Below are 20,142 nucleotides of genomic sequence, written 5' to 3'. Positions count from 1 at the left end.
TGTATACCAGTGTTCTGGACAAGGAGATTAGAGTAACTGAGGGGGTCAGCACAGGCCGTGGAAACAGAAAGGACTTGTGTGGGTGGGAGGGAGTACAGAGACCCCTCACAGGGAGCCCTTGAAATGGAAGAAGGGCCCTGTGAGCTGCCCTGAGCTTTAGGAACCATCAAGGCCACCTCTGCATGTCATTACTTCCCTGGGCCTGCCCAGCAAAGCCCAGCAAAAGCCCTGAGCACGGAAAAAGCCTGGGGACAGGAAGGTTGTTGAGTCCAGACCTCCCTCTCTAGCTCTATCTCTACCCCAGAGCACTTGGGCGAGGCTGAAGCTTGTCTGTGAAAGTGGATGGTGGACAGCTGTGTTCCCAGGGAGGAAAGAGGAATCCCCCCATCTGTCCTCTCAATGTCTTGTCACTCTGTCACCCCTACAGCCACTGTGCCCTAAGGAGCTGTGGCACTTTGTACATCAGTGCTATGGCAATGAGCTGGGCCTTACCAGTGACGATGAAGACTATGTGCCCCCCGACGATGACTTCAACACCATGGGGTGAGTGCAGCCGTGCTGTGGGGCTAATCTCTCAGGAGGCCCTGAAGGAAGTAGGAGACCCAAGTGCAGCAGACCTTCCCCCATGCACAAGGGACACAGGCTGGGCCCTGGGAGCAGGTCAGGCAGAGGAGGGAAGGGCTGGGCCAGTCCAAGCCTTTGGGCAATTGGATTTTTTTAGTATCAGTCACTTCAAGACACTGACTGGATAGTCTCCACAGCCTGACTGAACCTTGAGGTCCATTGGCTCAGCTGAAAGTAGACTTGAGGAGGAGCCAAATTAGACAGAATCCGGAGGCTGTTGATTGATTCAGAGCCTGTGGATGAGGGGCAGGAGTTGATGGAAATTTCTCAGACGTTGTGAAGAGGAGCTCCATGCTGTTTCCTGAGGGATTAGGGACTAGCCTCCCATGTCTTTGGGGCTGTCTTGGATTTATTGCTGTGAAGGGCAAAGCTTGATGGAGAAAGCCACCAACTCATCTGTGGAGACACCATGATAGTATGTCAAATAAAAGGTGTACCCCATGCCTGCAGGCCAGTGTCTTTTTGTGGGTACTAAGAAGGGTGGTGGCTGTGTCCACTGAAATGAGGGTCTTCCAGATGCCCACCTCAACCCACCCCCTGTGTCCCGCAGCTACTGTGAGGAGACGCCTGTGGAGGAGAACGAGGTGAATGACAGCTCATCCAAGAGCAGCATTGAGACCAAGCCAGATGCCAGCCCGCAGCTGCCCAAGAAATGTATCACCAACAGCACCCTGACATCCACTGGGAGTAGTGAGGCTCCAGTCTCGGTGAGCACCAGCTCAGGCTTGTGACCAGTTCAGTCAGCTCCCTACATCTCAGACAGTACGGCATAAAGAGGGGCATTGGGTTCGACTGACATTCCGAGCCAGAGGCTGGCCTAAGACCAGGTACAAGCACACCTGTAGTAGGTGAAACTGTTCCACATCCAGTTTCTGGGGACAGTCTTAGTCTTATAGTCTTTGAGGTCTTGTACTGCCGTGAACAGACCAGCGAAGCGAGCACTTCTAGCCACTCCCTGGTTTCTATGTTCCCACAGCCCTCGGCTTTCTTTGTGCATTTGTTTTGTTTTATTTGGGGCTCAAACTCAGCAGTCCTCAGGGGTTCCTCCTGTCCCTGCACTCAGGAATCACGCTTGGCAGTGTTCAGGGAATGGAACCCAAATCGGCCATGTGCAAGGCAAATGCCCTCCCCACTGTGCTGTCACTCTGGCCTACCATTCTGGGCTTTCTGCCAGAGAAAATGTGTCAGAAAGAACTTTGTCACCTGAACCTGGGTTCATGAATGGATAGACATCTGATGAATGGAGCGAGTGGATGTGGGAGGTGGCTGAGGATGGCAGCAAGAGGCAAGTCCCCAAGAATGAGACCCTCCTAGCCCCGCAGACCAGCTCTTTGTGACTTGCTCTGTACTTCCTGGGTTTGAGTTGTCTCGAGAATGGAGTGTGGCTTTAGCTGGAACCCAACATGCTGAGGCTCCTTTCAGAGGCCAGATCACCTCTCCCTCTGGGCCACTGGGATGCCTTGATGTGGTGACCGTGAGAAGGCAGACCTTGTGCTGAGTCCCCAGTGCTGCGGCCAGAACACATGAGCCTGAGTCCTAGTGACTCCTATTTCCACTGTAGTTTGATGGACTGGCCATGGAAGAGGAGGTGCTGGATGGAGATGGTAGCCTGGAGAAGGAACTGGCCCTCGACAGCATCATTGGAGAGAAGCTGGAGATCATGGCGCCCGTGAACTCTCCGTCCCTGGACTTCAACGACAATGAGGACCTCCCTACGGAGCTCAGCGACTCCTCTGACACCCATGATGAAGGTGAGTACAGAGCAGACAGGAGCCTGGTGCCCATCTGGGGGGCTCTCTGAGCTGTTATCCCTCTTTCTGTTCTTCACATTGATTGGGGACCCATGGGCACAGTCGTTTCTCTTTTCCCTGGCCCCTCCCTCTGTACCATATCAGGTCCTGTAGTCCGTCTCTCTGTCTCTCTCTCTGTCTCTGTCTCTGTCTCTCTCTCTCCCCTCTCTCTCTCTCTCACTCTCTATGTCTCTGTCTCTGTCTCTGTCTCTCTCTCTCCCCTCTCTCTCTCACTCTCTCTGTCTCTATCTCTGTCTCTCTCTCTCTCTCTCTCTCTCTCTCTCTCTCTCTGTTAGACAGATGGTACTCTATCATGCCATATCCACATTGGCTTGCCATCCCTAGCAAGGCATGGGTCATGTAGTACAGGGAGTTGTCACTCTGCTCTCTGAATTGTGCTCACTGTGGTGGCTCCTAAAGAGGCTTCTGAGCTTCTCTTGCAGATCCGGACACCAAGCAGGCCTCATTTCCTGTATCCCCTGTCCTCTCTCCTTTCCCACAGGGGCATGGGGCCAGCCCCTGGTAAATGGGTCCACAGTAGCGCTGCAGCAAGAATTAAGAAAACAAGATACAGAGCCAAAGCAGTAGTACAGAAGGGAGGGCTCTTGCCTTGCATGTGTCTGACCAGGGTTTTATCCCCAGCATCTCATATGGTCCCTTGAGCCTGCCAGAATACTTTCTGAGGACAGAGCTAGGAGTAACTCCTGAGTACCACCAGATGTGGCCCAAAAATAAAAAAAGAAAACACACAGAAAAGAAAAGTCTAGGGTCGGGGGGCTTCCAACCTTGTGACTGAGAGCTTGACTGTCTTCCCAGTATAATATTTACTGGTTAGGATCAGTGACCAACAGAAGAACATTCTTTGGCTGGGTGCCTCACTATCCTAATCTATCTGGCTAAACTTTTACATATCAAAGGGGACAGGGGAAACTGGTACAGAATCTCAGAAATGTCTATCTCCTAGGAAGAGCTGACCAACGTGACACTTCTCTGGGAGAGGTGGCAGAGATAAGAGGTTACAGGACTCCCACTGAGAGGGCAGGCTGGGAAATCAGGGTTTCATGAACTGCCTCACTAGCCCCTCTCCTCAGTCTGTCTCAGTGAACGTACCTGGTCATTAATGTGTGCAGATCCAACGTCAGGGTGGCATGGACTCAGCATGTGAAGTCACACCCTTGGTCCCATCCAGGGGGATGTGTTGGTTGCTCCCCAGACATGGGTACCACTCATGCATAGCAGGTGCAGGCACTCAAGGTTCTTGCAAGCCTTCTGGAGTCTCTAAGATGCAAGCATCCTGCTGCAGGTATGGGAGGAGGAGACTGTGAAGAGCCAGGGCCTGGAAGGAGGGATTGGGCTTGAGCAGCTCTCTAGGAACCCCAGACATGCCTCACAGGAGCCATCGGTTCAATGAGAACCTGGGACCTGATGGAGGAGAGTAGGGAGTTGAACCCAAATCAGGCTCACGACCAGCCCCACCTAGAGTATCTCTAGGACACATGGTCCGGGTCTCAATGTCCTAGAGAGACACTCAGCAAGGTCAAAATATTTGTTGTCAATTGTGGGGCCAGGGAGTGAGCTCAAGTGGTAGAGCACTATATGTGCCTGGCAGGCAATCTAGGTCAGATTCTATCCCTCATGCCATATGCTAGGTGTGCCCCCCACACATGCATGTCCCCAGCAATGCTGGTTTGGTCCTCTTACAACATGTCCCCAGCAGTGCCAGTGTGGCCGACATACCTGTAGGTCTCCAGAAAACTCGGAAAGGAGGAATTTGCTGATGTTCTAGTAAGACTAAGATCCCTTGGGTCTGAGAGTTTAGAAGACGAAAACCAAATAGCAGAGTCCCAACTCTTTTTTTTTTTTTTTTTTTGGTTTTTGGGCAACACCTGGCAGTGCTCAGGGGTTACTCCTGGCTGTCTGCTCAGAAATAGCTCCTGGCAGGCACGGGGGACCATATGGGACACTGGGATTCGAACCAACCACCTTTGGTCCTGGATCGGCTGCTTGCAAGGCAAACGCTGCTGTGCTATCTCTCCGGGCCCAGAGTCCCAACTCTTGGCACCTCCAGCACCAAGGGCTTGCTGCTCAGCCATTCCAAGTGGAGAGTCGCCAGGCCGACCCTATCCCCTTTTCGTCCCATGCAGGGGAGGTGCAGGCCTTCTACGAGGATCTGAGTGGCCGACAGTATGTAAATGAAGTCTTCAGCTTCAGCGTAGACAAGCTCCATGACCTCCTGTTCACCGACTCTCCATTCCAGCGTGACTTCATGGAGCAGCGGCGTTTCTCTGGTCTGTTGTCTTCCCATCACCTCCCTGCTTCACCCTCCTGCCCCTGTCTTATGCCCAAATGTGGGGATCATGATCAGAGGAGTAGCTAAGAGTCAGACGTAGCACAAAGGCTGCTGCTGCTTCCAGCGGCACTTACCTGCATCGTATTTCTCAGTGACAAAGAAGAAGACAGTCCTGGATTAGGTCACAGGCAGCCCATCTTATGGGCAGCCCCCCCACCCCACACGCCAAGCCTATCCCCCCATGTCATCCTCAGATGTGCTCTGTGAAGAAGCCTACCACACCTGCATTGCTTACCTGGGGCCACTCACTGGTCGGGCCTGGGACTAGCTGTCCCAGGCTCGGCTTAGACCCATCGTGGGAAAGCAGGCGGGCTCCCCCATCACATACCCATTTCTGGGGGCAGAGGCCACATTCGAGCCCTGGGAGGCTCATTCCCCAGTCCCTGGCCACAGTCACACCAGTGTTGTTGGTGCTCCCGTAGGTGGCCCCCGACCCCATGCCCCAGCCCAGGAACAATGGGCTTGTGAATTTGGGCCTGTACAGAATTCAGTCCCAGCCACAATGAGCCTTTTTCAGGCCTTCTTCTGCCTGGCCTGGCGGCTCCTGCTAACCATCAGGATGGCAGGTTCAGACGGGGGCACCAGGGCTCCTTCCTGCCCTCATGGCTCCCACTGCTGCCCTCAGATATCATCTTCCATCCCTGGAAGAAGGAGGAGAATGGGAACCACAGCCGAGTGATTCTCTATACCATCACCCTCACTAACCCACTGGCTCCCAAGAGTGCCACAGTCAGGGAAACGCAGGTGAGTGGCTCAGGGACTCCTGTCCATCTTCCCCACCTTCCACAGTTCTGGGGGAGAAAAGGAAATGGGGGTGCCCTCTCCACGGACTGCCTCTTCCTCCCACAGACCATGTACAAGGCCAGTCAGGAGAGTGAGTGCTACGTGGTGGACGCCGAGGTGCTGACGCATGACGTTCCCTACCATGACTACTTCTACACCATCAACCGCTACACCCTGACTCGCGTGGCTCGAAACAAAAGTCGGCTCAGGTATGCATGGGCTGGGGGTCTACTTCTAGTGTGTGAGGGGCCACAGCTGGAGAGGAACGTCGTGACTTCTGAGCCTCAGAGAGTCCCTTTCCTGCCCTCTGAAGCTCTTCAGTGCCTAGGATGGATGAAAAGACTTCTTTAGTACATGGCTGTTTTTTTTGGTTTATTTTGTTTTAGTTTTGGGGCCACACCCAGTGATATCTTGGGTTACCCTGGCTATGCGCTTAAGAAATCCTTCCTGGTTTAGGGGACCATACGGGACTCCAAGAATTGAACCCAGGTCTGTCCTGGGTCAGCTGCGTGCAAGGCAAATGCCTTACAGCTGTGCTATTGCTCCAGCCCTGCTTCTTAGAACATGGGTCAAGATCTTTCTAGCAACCCAAAGTGAAGAGGGTGACCTTATTTTGGGCCACACCTAGCAATACTCAGGCTCTGTGCTCAGAAATTGCTCCTGGCAGGCCCAAGGGGCCATATGGGATACCCAGGATCAAACCAGGTGTTGGCCGCGTGCAAGGCAAACACCTTTTCCGCTACACTATGACTCCAGTCCCACAAATAGGATGACCTTTGCTCAGCTGAGAAACTGGACAATACTTGAGTTCAGTGGCTTTTCACAGAGCCAGGGCCCCAAGGAATGCTGGGTCTGAGCAAAGCAGGTTCCCAGCATTTCCCCTTGCCCTGTGCATGGCCCTGGCAGTGTGTGCTTGGGTGATGATGAGGTCATGGAAATCAGGAATCCCCCCAGCTCTTCGAGAATGTGCAGAGAATGTGGGCCAGAAAGGGATGACATAAGGGATCATGATAATGCTCTTTGAGGTTGGAGTCCTGCTGAGAACATGGGGACTTGTGTTTATGGAAAGACTGGAGACCTGTTTCAAAACCTTACAGCAAAGTAAGCACATCTAGAAATACCCTTCTAGATGGTCTTGGCTGCCCGCAACTGCAGTGCCTGTGGTGGTTCTCATCCATGAGGGGCTCTGTGGAAGTAACCCTCTTCCTCACTCTTCTCTTCAGCTATTGTGCAACTCTCTAAACTTCTACACCTTGCTTTCTCTTCCTTTCCCTCCCTCTTCTTTCTCTTTGTCCTCCTCTGCAGTGTCTCAGTGTCCCTCTCCTGGAGGGAGCCAACATCCTTGTTGCTGGAAAGAAACTGACCCATGTACTAAGAAACTTTTTGATCTTAACAGACAGGTGCCCAGGTGCCCAGGAGTGAATGTGGGTGAGGAAGTAAAATGGCACCTGGCATAGGCATGTGTAAAATAGATCCCCACATTGTGAAATCATCCCATATGCCATGTTTCCACCCCAGGCAGACAGGTCTGAAGCGGGTAGGGTAGCAGTGAAGAATTAATAAACTAAGCCACTCAGGAGAGAGTCATGGAGTCAGTGATTTTTCTTTTTCTTTCTTTTCTTTTTTTTTTTTTTTTTTATTTGCCTGTGGTCCCTCTGCCAACCCAAAGCCAGATTGACTTTTCTTTATTCTCAGTACAAAATCCAACTGGGTGGGGAGGATGGAGTAAGATCCAGCTGAACTTTTACATATCAAAGGTTTGGATGAAAGGGAAAGAAGAAATTGGGGAAATGCCTTTGATTTGGGTTAATAGCTGGATGTTATCTTACAGGCAGTGCTCTTCGCCATTGGTGGAGGTCACTGGGTAGGCAGCATGACCTTGAGAGCATAGGCTGAAAGAATCCCTTCCAGGGCAGGAATGGGGAGTGTTTGAGCCTGAAGAGAGGCTATGAGGAAGAGGAACCGGTACTGGGAAGGGAAAGGTGGTGGCAAGACTCAGGATTGGGGGAGACAAAACAAGGGAAAGGCTTAAAGGCCTTTGCAGAGGCAGGAGCCAGGTACTAAGGGCACTGCTAGTCTCCAGGGCCTATAGGCCATTAGGAACCACTTGAGTGTCCTTCTGGGAGGAGAAACTCTGGGGGAGAAACTCCAGAGAAAGTCTGGGGTCAGCTTCCATGTTGGCTCTAAGACAGGGTCCCAGGATGGGTCCAGGGTGGAGCATCCATCATTGAGTCACTGGAGTTTGACACCCAGCTCCTGCCCACACGCCCAGTGCCTTCCCAGTAGTACTGTCATCTGGGATCCCTGGTACCACATCAGTTTTGTAAGCACAGCCATGAGTGTGACCCCCATCACCACAATGGCCTGAAGGAAGGGGGAAACCAATATCAAACACTGAAGCTCTGTTTCTCACCTGTGGAGTGTGGGTGGCCAGAAGGACCAGGAGCGCTGAGGTGAAGGACAGTAATTGGGTGTAAGTGGGTTTGCAGGCCAGGTGCCCACCATTCTCTATCTCTAGGCCCGCTGCTCCCCACCCCTTTCCTTGCCAGCAAGGTGCTGACTTTGTGGTCTTGTGTCTGCCCATTCCCTAGGGTCTCCACAGAGCTACGCTACAGGAAACAGCCCTGGGGCTTGGTGAAATCCTTCATTGAGAAGAACTTCTGGAGTGGACTGGAGGATTATTTCCGCCATTTAGGTGAGCACACTCTAGGAGCCCTGCATGCACCCCAGTGCTGGGACTGAAGACTCCAAGTGAGGATCCAGGCCTTGCTCTGACCTTGGAGAGCAGGAAAGGGTCCATGAGCACTTCCCTTAGCAAAGGACAAGCTCTGGCATCTGGGAGGGGCTGGAGTTGAGCCTACATCTCTGCCTACTGGGGCACTGCTCAGGGCAGATTTGGACTAAGCCGAGCATTGGTCTGAATGAGCCCTGCAAAGTGGCTTCTCAAAGTAGACATGTGGAGAAAGCACAGCTGAACATCAACAGCTCTAAAGAGAGTCCTGAGGGTTGGTCTGGAAGTAGAGGAAGTACAGGTCCCCAACTAGCCATTGCAGATCAGTACAGGAAGTACAGGTCCCCAACTGGCATTTTGTGGGTGAATACAGGAAGTGCAGGTCCCCAATTATTTGCCTTTTGTGGGTCGGCACTGGAAGTGCAGGCCCTGCCGTGACACCTTGCCTCTGCAGAAAGCGAGTTGACCAAGATGGAGAGCACATACCTGGCTGAGATGCACCGGCAGTCCCCGCAAGAGAAGACCAGCAAGCCCACTGCCGTGCGGAGGAGGAAACGCACCCATAGCCACCTGCGGGGGCCACACCTGGAGGAGGTGATGAGCCCTGTGACCACACCCACAGATGAAGAAGTGGGCCACAGGATCAAGCACGTGGCAGGTATAGGCCAGTGGGGCTCAGGCTGTGGCTTGGACAGTCTTGGACGGTGTTCGTTGGCCCACACTGACACCTCAAACCCAAGGGCCCACATGCTGCTTTGCTGCTTCTCTTTGCCTGGTCATTTCTTTAGCCCCTTATCACTCACACTTGCCACCTTCAGGCCTGCTCTGTAGAATGAGGCAACTCCAGGGGTCCCTGCCACCATACTAGAGCCCGAGGCTGCAGCATCCTTGTCCTACCTTTATTAATTCACTCTCTCTACAATGACTTTCATGGTCTTCTGGGCTGCCCTCGAGGAGTTGGCCTGATGCTGCGGCCAGCCCAGAGCTGTTACTCCCAAGCAAGCAGCATGGATGGCCCTCTGCACCCTTTGGGGCCTTTAAGGGGCAGGTGTGGGTGGACCTAGGGGCCTGTGCTCAAGCCTCTTTCTCCACAGGCTCCACACAAACCCGGCACATTCCTGAGGACACCCCCACGGGCTTCCACCTGCACAGCGTGTCTAAGCTACTACTGGTCATCAGCTGTGTGTAAGGACACCCGTGTCCCCCAGCCCTCCCCACCCCATCCTCTCCTGGGTTCCTGGACATCTCTGCTCTATGCTCTGGCCTTCTCCCTCTGGGTTTTCTTTTCTGGTTTAATCAGCTTCCAGTGCATGCTGGGTCATCAGTGTTTCTAGTGGGAAAGCTGGAAAGGACCTTTCAGATAGCTTCTCTTACAGCCAGAGAGATTGTCCAGTGGTTAGCACACTTGGCCTCGCACATGGCCTCATACCAAATTCCATCTCTCACATCCCCACAGGGTTCCTGTGCCCCCCACCAGGAGTGACCCTTGAGCACAGAGCCAAGAATAAGCCCTAAGCATGGCCAAGTGTGAACCCAAAATAAATCAAACTAAACTAAGTTGGCTCTACCTCTGGAGAAATCTCGCCCCTTAGAGATGCTGTGGTATGGGGCCTTTGAGGAGCTTTTGTACCCCTTAGGGGTAGGGGGGTTCAGGGATCCAGTGTGACCCTCAGGACCTTGCATTCTGGATTCCAGATCAAATCAGTGCTGTAGTGTGATCCAGGAAAGCTTGACCTCACTCTGCATCATCCTATTCCTTGCAACACAATGAAACAAAAAGGGCTGAAACCTTCAGAGTAGTAGTTTGGCCAAAGGGAGCTGAAAGAAGGAGACACAGAGGGTCCAGCACCACTAAGTTTCAGCCACTACCTGACACCCAGTCCCTTTCACTGGGAAATGGGGAGCAGGCAGGTAGGCTCCCAGCCTGGGGACAAATCCTGAAGACCCCTCAAAAGTGGTCAGGGAGATACCAAGATGGATGGAGGTCTAGTGGGTGGCTCCATCACAAACCCCCATCCTGTAAGTGAGATGTGCAGATGGACCAAACCACTTGGGACTCTCACCATTGCAGCTGCAGCTACTGCAGGACTCTGGGTTTCTCTGATCCACGAGTGCAGGAGAACATGCTGTGTCTGGCATGCTGTGTAGACAGCAGCTCCGAGGTTGGCCAGCAGTGAGAGAGAACATAGACGGGCAGTCCAATGCTGGACTCCAACTTGGGTCCACCTGCTCTCAGAACCTTTTGTCTTACCTGGCTGGGGAGCTTCGGACTCAGAGAAAGAACCCTACTCACGATGCTGACCCCTGTGTCTCCATGATTGCCCTAACAGGCATTCTCTTTCTCTGCTCAGACACTGGTCCTTAAAGGGCTTGAGTGGGCAGAGGCCCTGTGGATTCCTTGAGCACTGCAAAGTGACACATGACAGTCTGAATGCAGGTGCGATAGCACAAGGGAGGGAATAGTGACATCAGACACAACATCCAAGGGACCTTCAGAGGCCTCAGAATTCAGTGGCCACTGTGAGGCTGTGAGATACAGGGTCTTACACATATCTGTACATTCATATGCTAATGGCAGAGACTTTTACCTCTTTACCTACCCTGGCTCAGACTCACTCTCCCCACCCCTATGTTCCGGCACCTCACCGAGTGGCTGGTACCAGGCATCTGGATGGGGTGGGTGGGCAAGAAAACCCATGGAAATTACAGGTTACCTCCCATAGCTAGCTTGGAGAGAGTCTGAGCCCACTTATCACCCCTAAAATCAGAGTCCCGGTGCCTTGAGTGCCTGGTCCACCCCTTCCTGGCCAGCTGGACTTGTCCACTCTCTGCCCTTCCTTTCTCAAGGTGCTGGATGTTCTTACCCCAGGCACCCATTTCTAATCTGTTTCCCCTTTTCCTTCCTTGCTCTGCAGGATCTGTTTCAGGTACTGGCTTTGATTGTCTTTTTCCTTCTGTTCTGTCTCCTCTCCCCTGTCCCCAGCATGCCCAGGTTCTGAGGGCATATGTACATCTCCTTCCCGTGTGTGTGTGTGTGTGTGTGTGTGTGTGTGTGTGTGTGTGTGTGTGTGTGTGTATGTGTGTGTGTGTGTGTATGTGTGTGTGTGTTGGGGAGAGTCCAGGAAGCTTCCCTCTACCTTCTACCCTGGCAGCACCCCCAGCTCTCTGGTCCTCTTCACAGCATGGTGGGTGACCCCAACTCAGACGGGAACCTGGAGAGTGTGGTTGGCCCAGAGAAAGGGGCATGCTCAGCCCAGTGCTCAGGGCTCTTTCTCCTCCTCCTCTCTTTCGCAGTCTGGTCCTGCTTGTTATCCTGAACATGATGCTTTTCTACAAGCTCTGGATGCTAGAATACACCACCCAGACCCTCACTGCCTGGCAGGGTCTGAGGCTCCAGGAAAGGTAAGCCCGGCCACCCCTCCGCCCTACCTGGCCCTGTTCCCTTGCTCCTACCCTCTCTCTGGGACACTGCTTCCTGCCTTTGGCTGGGGGAAGAGGGGAGGAAGGAAGAACGCTTGGGTAGGGACTAGCACAACCAGCCCTTCCTACAGCTTTCCCTCTGTTTACAATTTGGGGCCTGGACTGGGGCATGGGGCAGAGGACAAAGCACTCTGATGAGAATCTCTGTCCTTTAGGGGTCTGGGAGCACAGGACAATCTGCTGAGCGTAACTCCAGCTGCTGGGGCACCCCTTCTTCTAACCCACAGGTTACCCCAGTCCCAGACAGAATGGGCCCAGCTTTTAGAGTCCCAGCAAAAGTACCACGACACTGAGCTCCAGAAATGGAGGGAGATAATCAAATCCTCGGTGATGCTTCTCGATCAGGTGAGAGAACGCCCCCAGCATCTTTCATGGATGAAGGGACAGACGGACTGGGAGGGCCTCTGATCAGTCACCCCCAGGCTCTGCCACCATCTATCCAGCCTCAAGTGGGGATGTGCAAGCACAGGGGCACCCCTCTCTTTAATCAGCAGCTACAACTTACGCCTGGATCCCAGAATCATCTGGCTAGTTGGGAGCTCCCCTCCTGCTCTGGGTAACTTGTGGGCTCCCAGCGGCATCCAACAAGCTCCATTCCATTCCCCTACTCCCCCCAAAAAATGTCCATCTCTTGATTTGCTTCTCCCAGTTTTCTTTTTTTTTTTAAGTTTTTTTGGTTTTTCGGGCCACACCCGTTTGATGCTCAGGGGTTACTCCTGGCTAAGCACTCAGAAATTGCCCCTGGCTTGGGGGGACCATATGGGATGCCGGGGGATCAAATCCTCCAGGATTCACTTTTAGGCTGAGTTTCTTGAGATGGTAATCTTTTACTTGAAAAATCAAAGAAATCAAAACTAAACTATCAGTACTGAGATAGGTAGAGGGAAGGGGGAGATGCAATTCTGAGTAAGTACTCGGGGTCATTCCCAGTGGTGCTCAGGCCACTGTGCTCCATGCATTCAACACCAAGTTCCCATAGAACTGTACTCAGCCCACTAAGTTACCTCCCACACACATTTACTTCACTGCTTTCATTCCCCAAAAGAAGACAGTCTCATGCTCCTCTTCTCTAGAAAGCAAAACAGACAGAAGGACTGGAGGGGAGAAGGCAGTGGGGTAGGCAGAGAACAGGGCATTCAAAATACAAGGTCTCTGACCCAGGAACTACCCCTTGTCCTCTGCGGAGGCCCAGCCGGTCATTAGTAACCCACCCAAGACTGAGGAATGTTCATGCCCTTGATATTGAAGGTAAGAAATTCAGGGCAGGGCCCGGAGAGATAGCACAGCGGTGTTTGCCTTGCAAGCAGCCAATCCAGGACCAAAGGTGGTAGGTTCAAGTCCCGGTGTCCCATATGGTCCCCCCGTGCCTGCCAGGAGCTATTTCTGAACAGACAGCCAGGAGTAACCCCTGGGTGTGACCCAAAAACAAAAAAAAAAAAAAACAAAAAAAAAAATTCAGGGCAGGGTCTGGAGAGATAGCATGTAGGTAGGGTGTTTGCCTTGCATGCAGAAGGACGGTGGTTCAAATCCCGGCATACCAGATGGTCCCCTCAGCCTGCCAGGAGTGATCTCTGAGAGTAGAGCCAAAAAAGAAAATGAAAAAAAATTCAAAGGAAGGCAGCAGTGTGGGCACAAGCTGGGGCAATTCTCTCCTTGGCACTAAAGAGGTGCAGGCCAAATCAGGCCTGTCTGTCCAAGCATGCCCACAGCCAAGCAGCTAAGGACAGTCCAATGCTGGCGGATTCTGGGTTTACAGAGAATCCAGATGGAACCTCAGGGCAGTGCCCAGAGAGAATTCCCAAGTAAGTGGCTACAGGATGGCAGAGTCCTGGCATTCTGCCACCAAGACCCTCTGGGGTGCTCATGTTACTTAGACCTTCTCCCTTATACTGCTAGGTTAGGAGCCCCCAGCTGGCTTCTTATTCCCCCCTGGAAGGGCGCCCACCCAGGAACGGAACTTCCTGTCTTGCAGATGAAGGACTCACTCATCAACCTCCAGAATGGCATCCGGTCCCGGGACCCCACGGCAGAGAGCGATGACAAGAGGAGCAGTTACCACTGAGCAGGCAGGAGCAGGGAGGCTGCCGCGGCCCGTGCAATACGTGTACATAGACCCTATAAATATATATATGAATATATATATACAGAATATAAATATATATTATATACAGATTTTAAAACAGAGAGAACGCCTATGTACCAGGGAGAAGGAGTGGCCCCTCTGCATGGCTGGCGGCTGGGCCCGCCGCCCTGCAGCCCTGCACCCCCCTCCCCACTCCTCACCCCCATGTCCATCCCTCCCTCCCCTGTGCCGGGAACAGCGGCTGAGCCAAAGTCATGCCCATGAAGGCCCCAGGTCTTGAAAAGAACCTCTTGGGGCATTGCTTCAGGTGCTTCACCCCTATCCCTTCCCCTGGCCTGTCACCCCCCAGTGAAAGAGAATTACCCTGATCCCCCTTCTGTGCTCCCCAGTGGGTGTCTTGGGCTCCAGGAAGCCTAAGGCAGGAAACCAGCCTCAGCTCCCCCTACCCTTCCTGTGGGGCATACCCCCAGGGTTGGGGGAGATACAGGGGGAGCCAAGGGGCAACAGCCAGGGGATGGGGCGCCCAAGGTTTTGTGTCTTGAGGTTCAGCTGCCCCAGCACCTTGCTATGGCTAGGTCCTGTCTGGACCCTGTAAGGGCTGGGGGTGGAATTATGCTTCCCTCCCCCCTTCTCTCTGGACTGGCCCCAGGCTGGATCTGGGCAAAGCCTCCCTTCTTAGTGCCTAAACCCCTGTTGTTCCTCTGCACTCCAGCGTGGGGTGCACTAGCCAGGGTGGAGCATATCTGAACTTGCAAAACCTCTTCGTGGTTGGGAGTCAGGTAGGGGAGGTTCTGAGTGTGTTTCTTGGAGCCTGCCTGTTTGATTCCCAGGATGAATCAGGGTTCTCCCTCTCCCCCCCCAACCTCACCCCCGGATTAGAGAGAGTAATGCCCTCCTCAGCATTATTTGACTTGTGGGAGGGCCTTGCTCGCCCCAGAGGGCTATGCAGCCATGGGCATCAGGCCCTCAGCTAGCCATTGGCACCTCATCTCGGTGGAGGGACAGCTGGGTTTCAGACGCCATCCCCCGTGTATGCATGCTCAGGAAGACACCTTCCAAGGCTGAGCGTTTGGTAAAGGTGCGTAGAAGGCCGCAGAAAGCCAAATCCAAGGAACTGTCCAGGCACCCAGCTGCTGGCTCAGTGCTCCAGACCTGGGCATGGGCACCAGCAGAGGGAGCCCAGTTCCTGCTTCTTCCAGCCCAGAGAGATTCGAGATGACTCAGGAGAAGAAAGAGGGGCAAGATCTCTCCAGGGCTGCTCATTGGTGCATCTTTCCACCCTCTGGAGCTCTTCAAGATGCATCTGCCATCTTCAAACGATACCCGGATGGTTCCTGCTCTGCCCAGTGGAGCTGGTGAAGAGTCCCAGGAAGGCCGGGTTGGCATGGAGACTGCTGCCATTTTGCTTGAGCTTGTGGGCCTCTCCTGATGCCAGAGGTGAGGGAAGGAAGCGTCACCACTCATCTCCTACCCAAGAAGAGCAAGTTGATTACTTTCTCGGACCAGCCTCTCCCACCATCTGCCTGAGACCTTGGCCCAGCAATTCCACTATCAGGACAGGAGGAGATGCCTATGGATTCACCCGAGAAGACTCTGTGGATGTGAGGACACAATTGAATGTCAGGACTGTTAATATGCAGGGGTGCAGGACCCAGTGAGGGGTACCAAGCCGTGTTACTGGGCAGAGCCAAGGAGGAATGATGCAAAATGCTAGAAACATCCCCAACATAGTAGCCAAGAGCCAATATCATTCCCAGACCCTTTAGAAAGCAAAACCCATTTTTAAACTCTTAATTTATTCCATAGGCTTTTATTTATTTAAATTATTCATTGAGTAACTGCCTCATGATAGGACTTTGGAATGGCTTAGAAAGGTGCTTTGAGGGGTGAAGGCATGGGGTCTGAGCCTATTCACGACTTAGTTCATCTGTGCTTTGCTATCGGGACCATTCAGGGGAGGAGCAGGCGGTCTGTTCAAGGAAACCTGCTTTGGGGCGGTCTGGACCCAGGCAATAATGAATGAGTTCAAAGAGAAGGTACACTTGGGGTCGGTACTGCAGAATTATAGATCTCCCATGGGCATGTCTGCCAGCTGTGGGCCCATTGCTTGGAACGGGAATCCAGGTACGCCAGAATCCACAAGAAATCTGGTTGGGCACTGTCTAACTCTGTGCTTGTTTCTGTTCACATAACTGGGGGGAGAGAGGAGTCCCTGTGGACTTGACCGTAGAGCTGCTTGGGGTCAGAATTGGCAGTGTCTCACCAGGACAGCTGTGTCCAGGCTGCAGGCTCCAGCCTCCCACTGGCCTTGGAGCAACTGGTCAGGCCTGCTTCCCTCAACACCTCCTGAAATGGGATTGCAGCTAACCAGGGAGCTCAAACAGAAGACACGAGATTCTGTCTCTAGCAGCAAAACTTAGCCCAGAGCCTGGTGGGGTTCCGGCTCTGTTCCCACTCAAGTTGCTCCCTCCTGAATTTCCAATGGGAGGGTTGAGCTAGAGGACCTGTAGGGTAGATTCCAGTGTTCACTTAGTCTTTGGGGCTGGGCAGGAAATGGGCAAGATTTGGATTTTGACAATGACCTGGTGCTTAGATCTATCCAGTGTTTAGAGAAGTGAAGGGGGGAGTGTTTGATTCTCAGGGAGGTCAGATGAGTTCAGGTTTTTATGGAGGTCTAGTGAGAGAGAAGGAAGGAGAGGGAGGCTCGGGCATATTGTCTGGTCAGTATTAACCTAGAAGAGCCTTTCTATCTTCTGTGCCTCATCTGAGTTGGGCAGAGATCTTTCCTGGGACTCTCGAGGCAATAGGAAGGGAAAAGAACCAGAAGGCTGGGACATCTTACACCCTGGACTATAAAGTCTCTCTCACCATTCTTCCTTGCCTGAGGAAATAAATGGTGGCAGGAGTCTTTGGGTTCAGCCCAGACCTGGTTGGGATTAAGATTAATTTAATCTGTGCAGCCCAGGTTTACAGCCTTGGGAGAACACACTGAAGAGAATCAAGAGCTCTCCCGAGGAAAGCGAGGATAGGAGCAAAGTCTGCAGCTGGGCTGGCTGGACGCCTTCACAGGCATGACTAGGGGGAAATGTAGCAGAGCAGAGCAGCTTTTCTGGCTGATGGTGGCCTCCAAAGGGCCCTTCCCTTGCCATTCCTCATTGCTTCTCTAGCTCAGCAGAGCACCTGCCTTCCTCCTAAGAACCCCAGGAGAAATCATCCTTTTGTCCTGTCTCCCAGGCAATGGAGGTGCCCCTCATCCCCAGACCCTCCCTGTCCCACTCCCTCAGCACCCTTAAGAACTCTTTCATCTCTCTGGCTCCAGGCCCTGCTGTCTAGGCTCTGGGACAATCATCCCATTCACCCCAGCTGCCTTGACTCTGGGCCCCACGGTTCAACAGGCTGGCCCTACTTCCTTCTACCGCTGGGTTTTCTTCCAAATGATGCATTTTGGGATCCGGGCGGAGTGTGGTGGTGGTGGTTTGTTCTGGAAGGCCGTCTCTCCACCCCTCTGCTTCCCTGCCACAGGGTAGACATTTGCACACGGTTAAGAGTGCCCTGTCTCACCTCTCTGCCCACCCTCATTACCTCACTCCTGCTTCAGCCATGGCCTCCCTGGGCCCAGCCAGCTCTGGTTGTATCCAGGCAGCAGCTCAGGGGTCTTGGACTGCTTTCTCTCATGATTTAAGACCCTCAGCTGGCCTGGGATCCTGAACTGGATGGAGCCTGAGCCTCTTCGAGAAACACCTTTGCCTGCTAAGAGGAACTGCTGCCAGACAATCTCCCCTACATGTGACGGCAGAAAAGACGTTGTCTGTCTACCCCTTGCTCGGCAACACTGTGAGACATTACAGGAGCCAGTAGGGGGAATCTCATCTTGAGGTAGGGCCATGGCCCTGGACTTGGGTGCCCCATGCCGAGGTCATATCACTGATGCAACCATTTTGCCAACAATTGTGTTTCCCCCCAACATCTCCCAGCCGCACTGTAGGGCCAGACCACTCTCTGCATGCACACACCATCTACCCAAACCCATGGTGCTTACCCCCACACATGCACTCGACCGAGACCTGTGGGGAAGACTGGACCAGAGGCCAGAGTGGCCCCTAGAGCTTCCTGACACAGGGTAGGGGTGGGATGAGGCCAAGGGTGGCAGCCCTCACCATGCACTGGGCCATCTCTGGGCGGGAACATGACCCGGCTGCATTTGAGTGGTCTGACCACCTGTATTAGGGCCCCTCGCTGTACTTGACCTGGCGCTGGGCGCAAGGGCTGGAAATGTACTACTAGTTCCTAGAAACATACCAGGCTTCCCAGCCAAATCAATGTCAAATAGCTAGAATCCTGGAAGTAAAGTATGAATTAAAAGACCAATTCTTGAATTACCAACCAGCGGTGGTGTGAATGTTTATTTGCTGCCAGCCTGAGTGCTCAGCACCCCAAGATGACTGGTCATTCCTGGTCTTGATTAGGGCCGGTGTGAGAACCCTCAATCTCTTAGTACAGTACTGCCTGGGTTGGAGAGCTGAGCATGCGTCTCCTTTGACCAACTTGGGCCCCATCCATGCATGTGCCCAAAGAACCAGGATTGTACTAAGGGAGCTATCTGCTGTTTTACTCATGAATATCACCTGTCTACAGAGACTATGTGGGGCTATGAGTGACTCAGTGACAAGAACTGAAACTCACTCCTTTGGGCACTCAGGTCCTGGCCAATAGTGGCACTGGGACATAGCTGGCTCCAGGGTCTTTTGTGTCCCCTCACATATTGGCTCAGGCAGCCCCTCTCTCCAGCAGATCCAGGCCACAGGGCAGTACCTTTTGCACATCATTGTATCTGGATAGAGAAGTGGGTTGCAAGGAACTCTGGCTCAGCGTACATTCAATTCTGGCCTGTGGGCTCCTCCCTTTCTCAGAGAATGCACTGACCGAGAGCAGAGGGAGGTGTAGGGGAGGCAGGGAGGGTCGCTAGGGGTTACTTGACGGTTGAGTGAACAAGAACACACAAGTTAGAGACACTTTATTGACTTTCCAGACATCTGCTGCAAAACACACTACACAGGCATGAGCACAGGGCTGGGTTGGGCAGAAAATGGAGAAAAGGCCATGTGAGGGGACATGAGGAAGGGCGTTCCCGCCATGGACAGTGAGGGGGAGTCTAAGCTGGATGGGGGAGCTGTGGTGCAGGGCCTGAGGCAGGGTGGGCTTCAGCTCAGGTTTGTGGGCCTAAGGACGTGGCGGACTCTGAGCTATGCCCCAAGTGCATCCTTAAGTCCTACCGACTCTAGTAGTGGTTGAAGTGGGAAGACAAGCATGAGAGCTAGGCCCAAACAAGGTCTCCAGAACAGGAAAGTCTCCTTTATTGTTTTCCAGGCCTAGGAAGTATGAGGCAAGTGATGAAATGTCGAACTAGGGACACCCTACATTGTGTCACATACAACTCCCTTATGAATGCACTGGGCTGGAGGGATCACTGCTGCAGAAGTGAGAGAATGGACTTTTCTGATTAGTCTTTCCATGTCCCGTTGGGGCCATGGTCTGGCTAGAGCACCTCTGGTCCAGCTAGGTCCACAAGCCTGAGGTGGATGTTTGCATTTGGGAGTGAATGGCTTGGGAAGGGGAAGGGGCAGTCTCCCCTCCTTGAACCATGACCTACTCACTATTATATACCACCTAGTTCCAGCATATGCCTGCTCAGAAACATTCCCATCCTGCTACCATTTCTAGTTTGTTCATCTCAGAATCAGAAATCATGATTGTGTGAATGTTCAGGACGGGAGAAAGTCTTAAGCAGGCAATGTGGCATTAGAATAAGTACCCACGAGAGTTGGTCCACGCAGGGCTAGGTAGGGGCATTCTCAGCGACAAGACCAAGCTGACCAGAGAGGTCAGGGTGAGGAGAACTCACAGCTGTTTCGGTGTCAAAAGGGGAAAGGCACCCATGGTGTGGCCATGGGTGAACTATCTGGCCATGGACCAGTCGTGGGAAATAACCCAGCACCAAGACAGCAGATGCATCCCTAAAGTAAATAGCCCTTGAGACCACATCGAAGCCCTTTCATTAGAACCAGGTGCCAGATATAGCTTCCAGAGCAGTGCCCATGGGGTGGGTGGGGAGCAGCAGGGAGGAGCAGGCATTAGTTGGTAGTCACAGTATCTTGCCAAAGGACAGTCATGGTCAGGAATCCTGGGAATTATCTTTACAACAGAGGAGAAATAAATATGGCCAAGTCATCCTGGAAGGGAAAGCCCACCATGAATGAATGCTCAGAGCACAGTCCCAGCATCTCCCCAAGAAGTCGAATGG

General features: G+C 53.0%; 1 protein-coding gene across 4 annotated transcripts in view; it reads left to right on the top strand.

Moving 5' to 3' along the window:
• GRAMD1B (GRAM domain containing 1B) overlaps positions 1-18,224 on the top strand; it is an 82,025-nt gene extending 63,801 nt beyond the window's left edge. For 3 of the 4 annotated variants that reach the window (XR_007498236.1, XR_007498235.1, XR_007498234.1), the window contains 11 exons: positions 428-543; positions 1,175-1,331; positions 2,186-2,375; positions 4,559-4,702; positions 5,390-5,508; positions 5,614-5,756; positions 8,139-8,242; positions 8,733-8,936; positions 9,373-9,475; positions 11,573-11,680; positions 11,986-12,027. Coding sequence is in view for 1 of the 4 variants with exons in the window: in XM_049777918.1 (XP_049633875.1) it covers positions 428-543; positions 1,175-1,331; positions 2,186-2,375; positions 4,559-4,702; positions 5,390-5,508; positions 5,614-5,756; positions 8,139-8,242; positions 8,733-8,936; positions 9,373-9,463; positions 11,194-11,205; positions 11,573-11,680; positions 11,986-12,103; positions 13,731-13,820 (1,596 nt within the window). In the remaining 3 variants the exon portion in view is untranslated. Of the gene's footprint in view, positions 1-427; positions 544-1,174; positions 1,332-2,185; positions 2,376-4,558; positions 4,703-5,389; positions 5,509-5,613; positions 5,757-8,138; positions 8,243-8,732; positions 8,937-9,372; positions 9,476-11,193; positions 11,206-11,572; positions 11,681-11,985; positions 12,104-13,730 lie in introns of those variants that run through there. The other variant, XM_049777918.1, reaches the window with a different exon arrangement.
• The last annotated feature ends 1,918 nt before the right edge of the window (positions 18,225-20,142 follow it).

This window comes from Suncus etruscus, chromosome 8 (genome assembly GCF_024139225.1).
Source record: "Suncus etruscus isolate mSunEtr1 chromosome 8, mSunEtr1.pri.cur, whole genome shotgun sequence".
In the NCBI taxonomy this organism is placed as follows: domain Eukaryota; kingdom Metazoa; phylum Chordata; class Mammalia; order Eulipotyphla; family Soricidae; genus Suncus; species Suncus etruscus.
The sequence above is the reverse complement of the archived record's forward strand: the minus strand, read 5'-3'. Positions and strand labels throughout refer to the sequence as shown.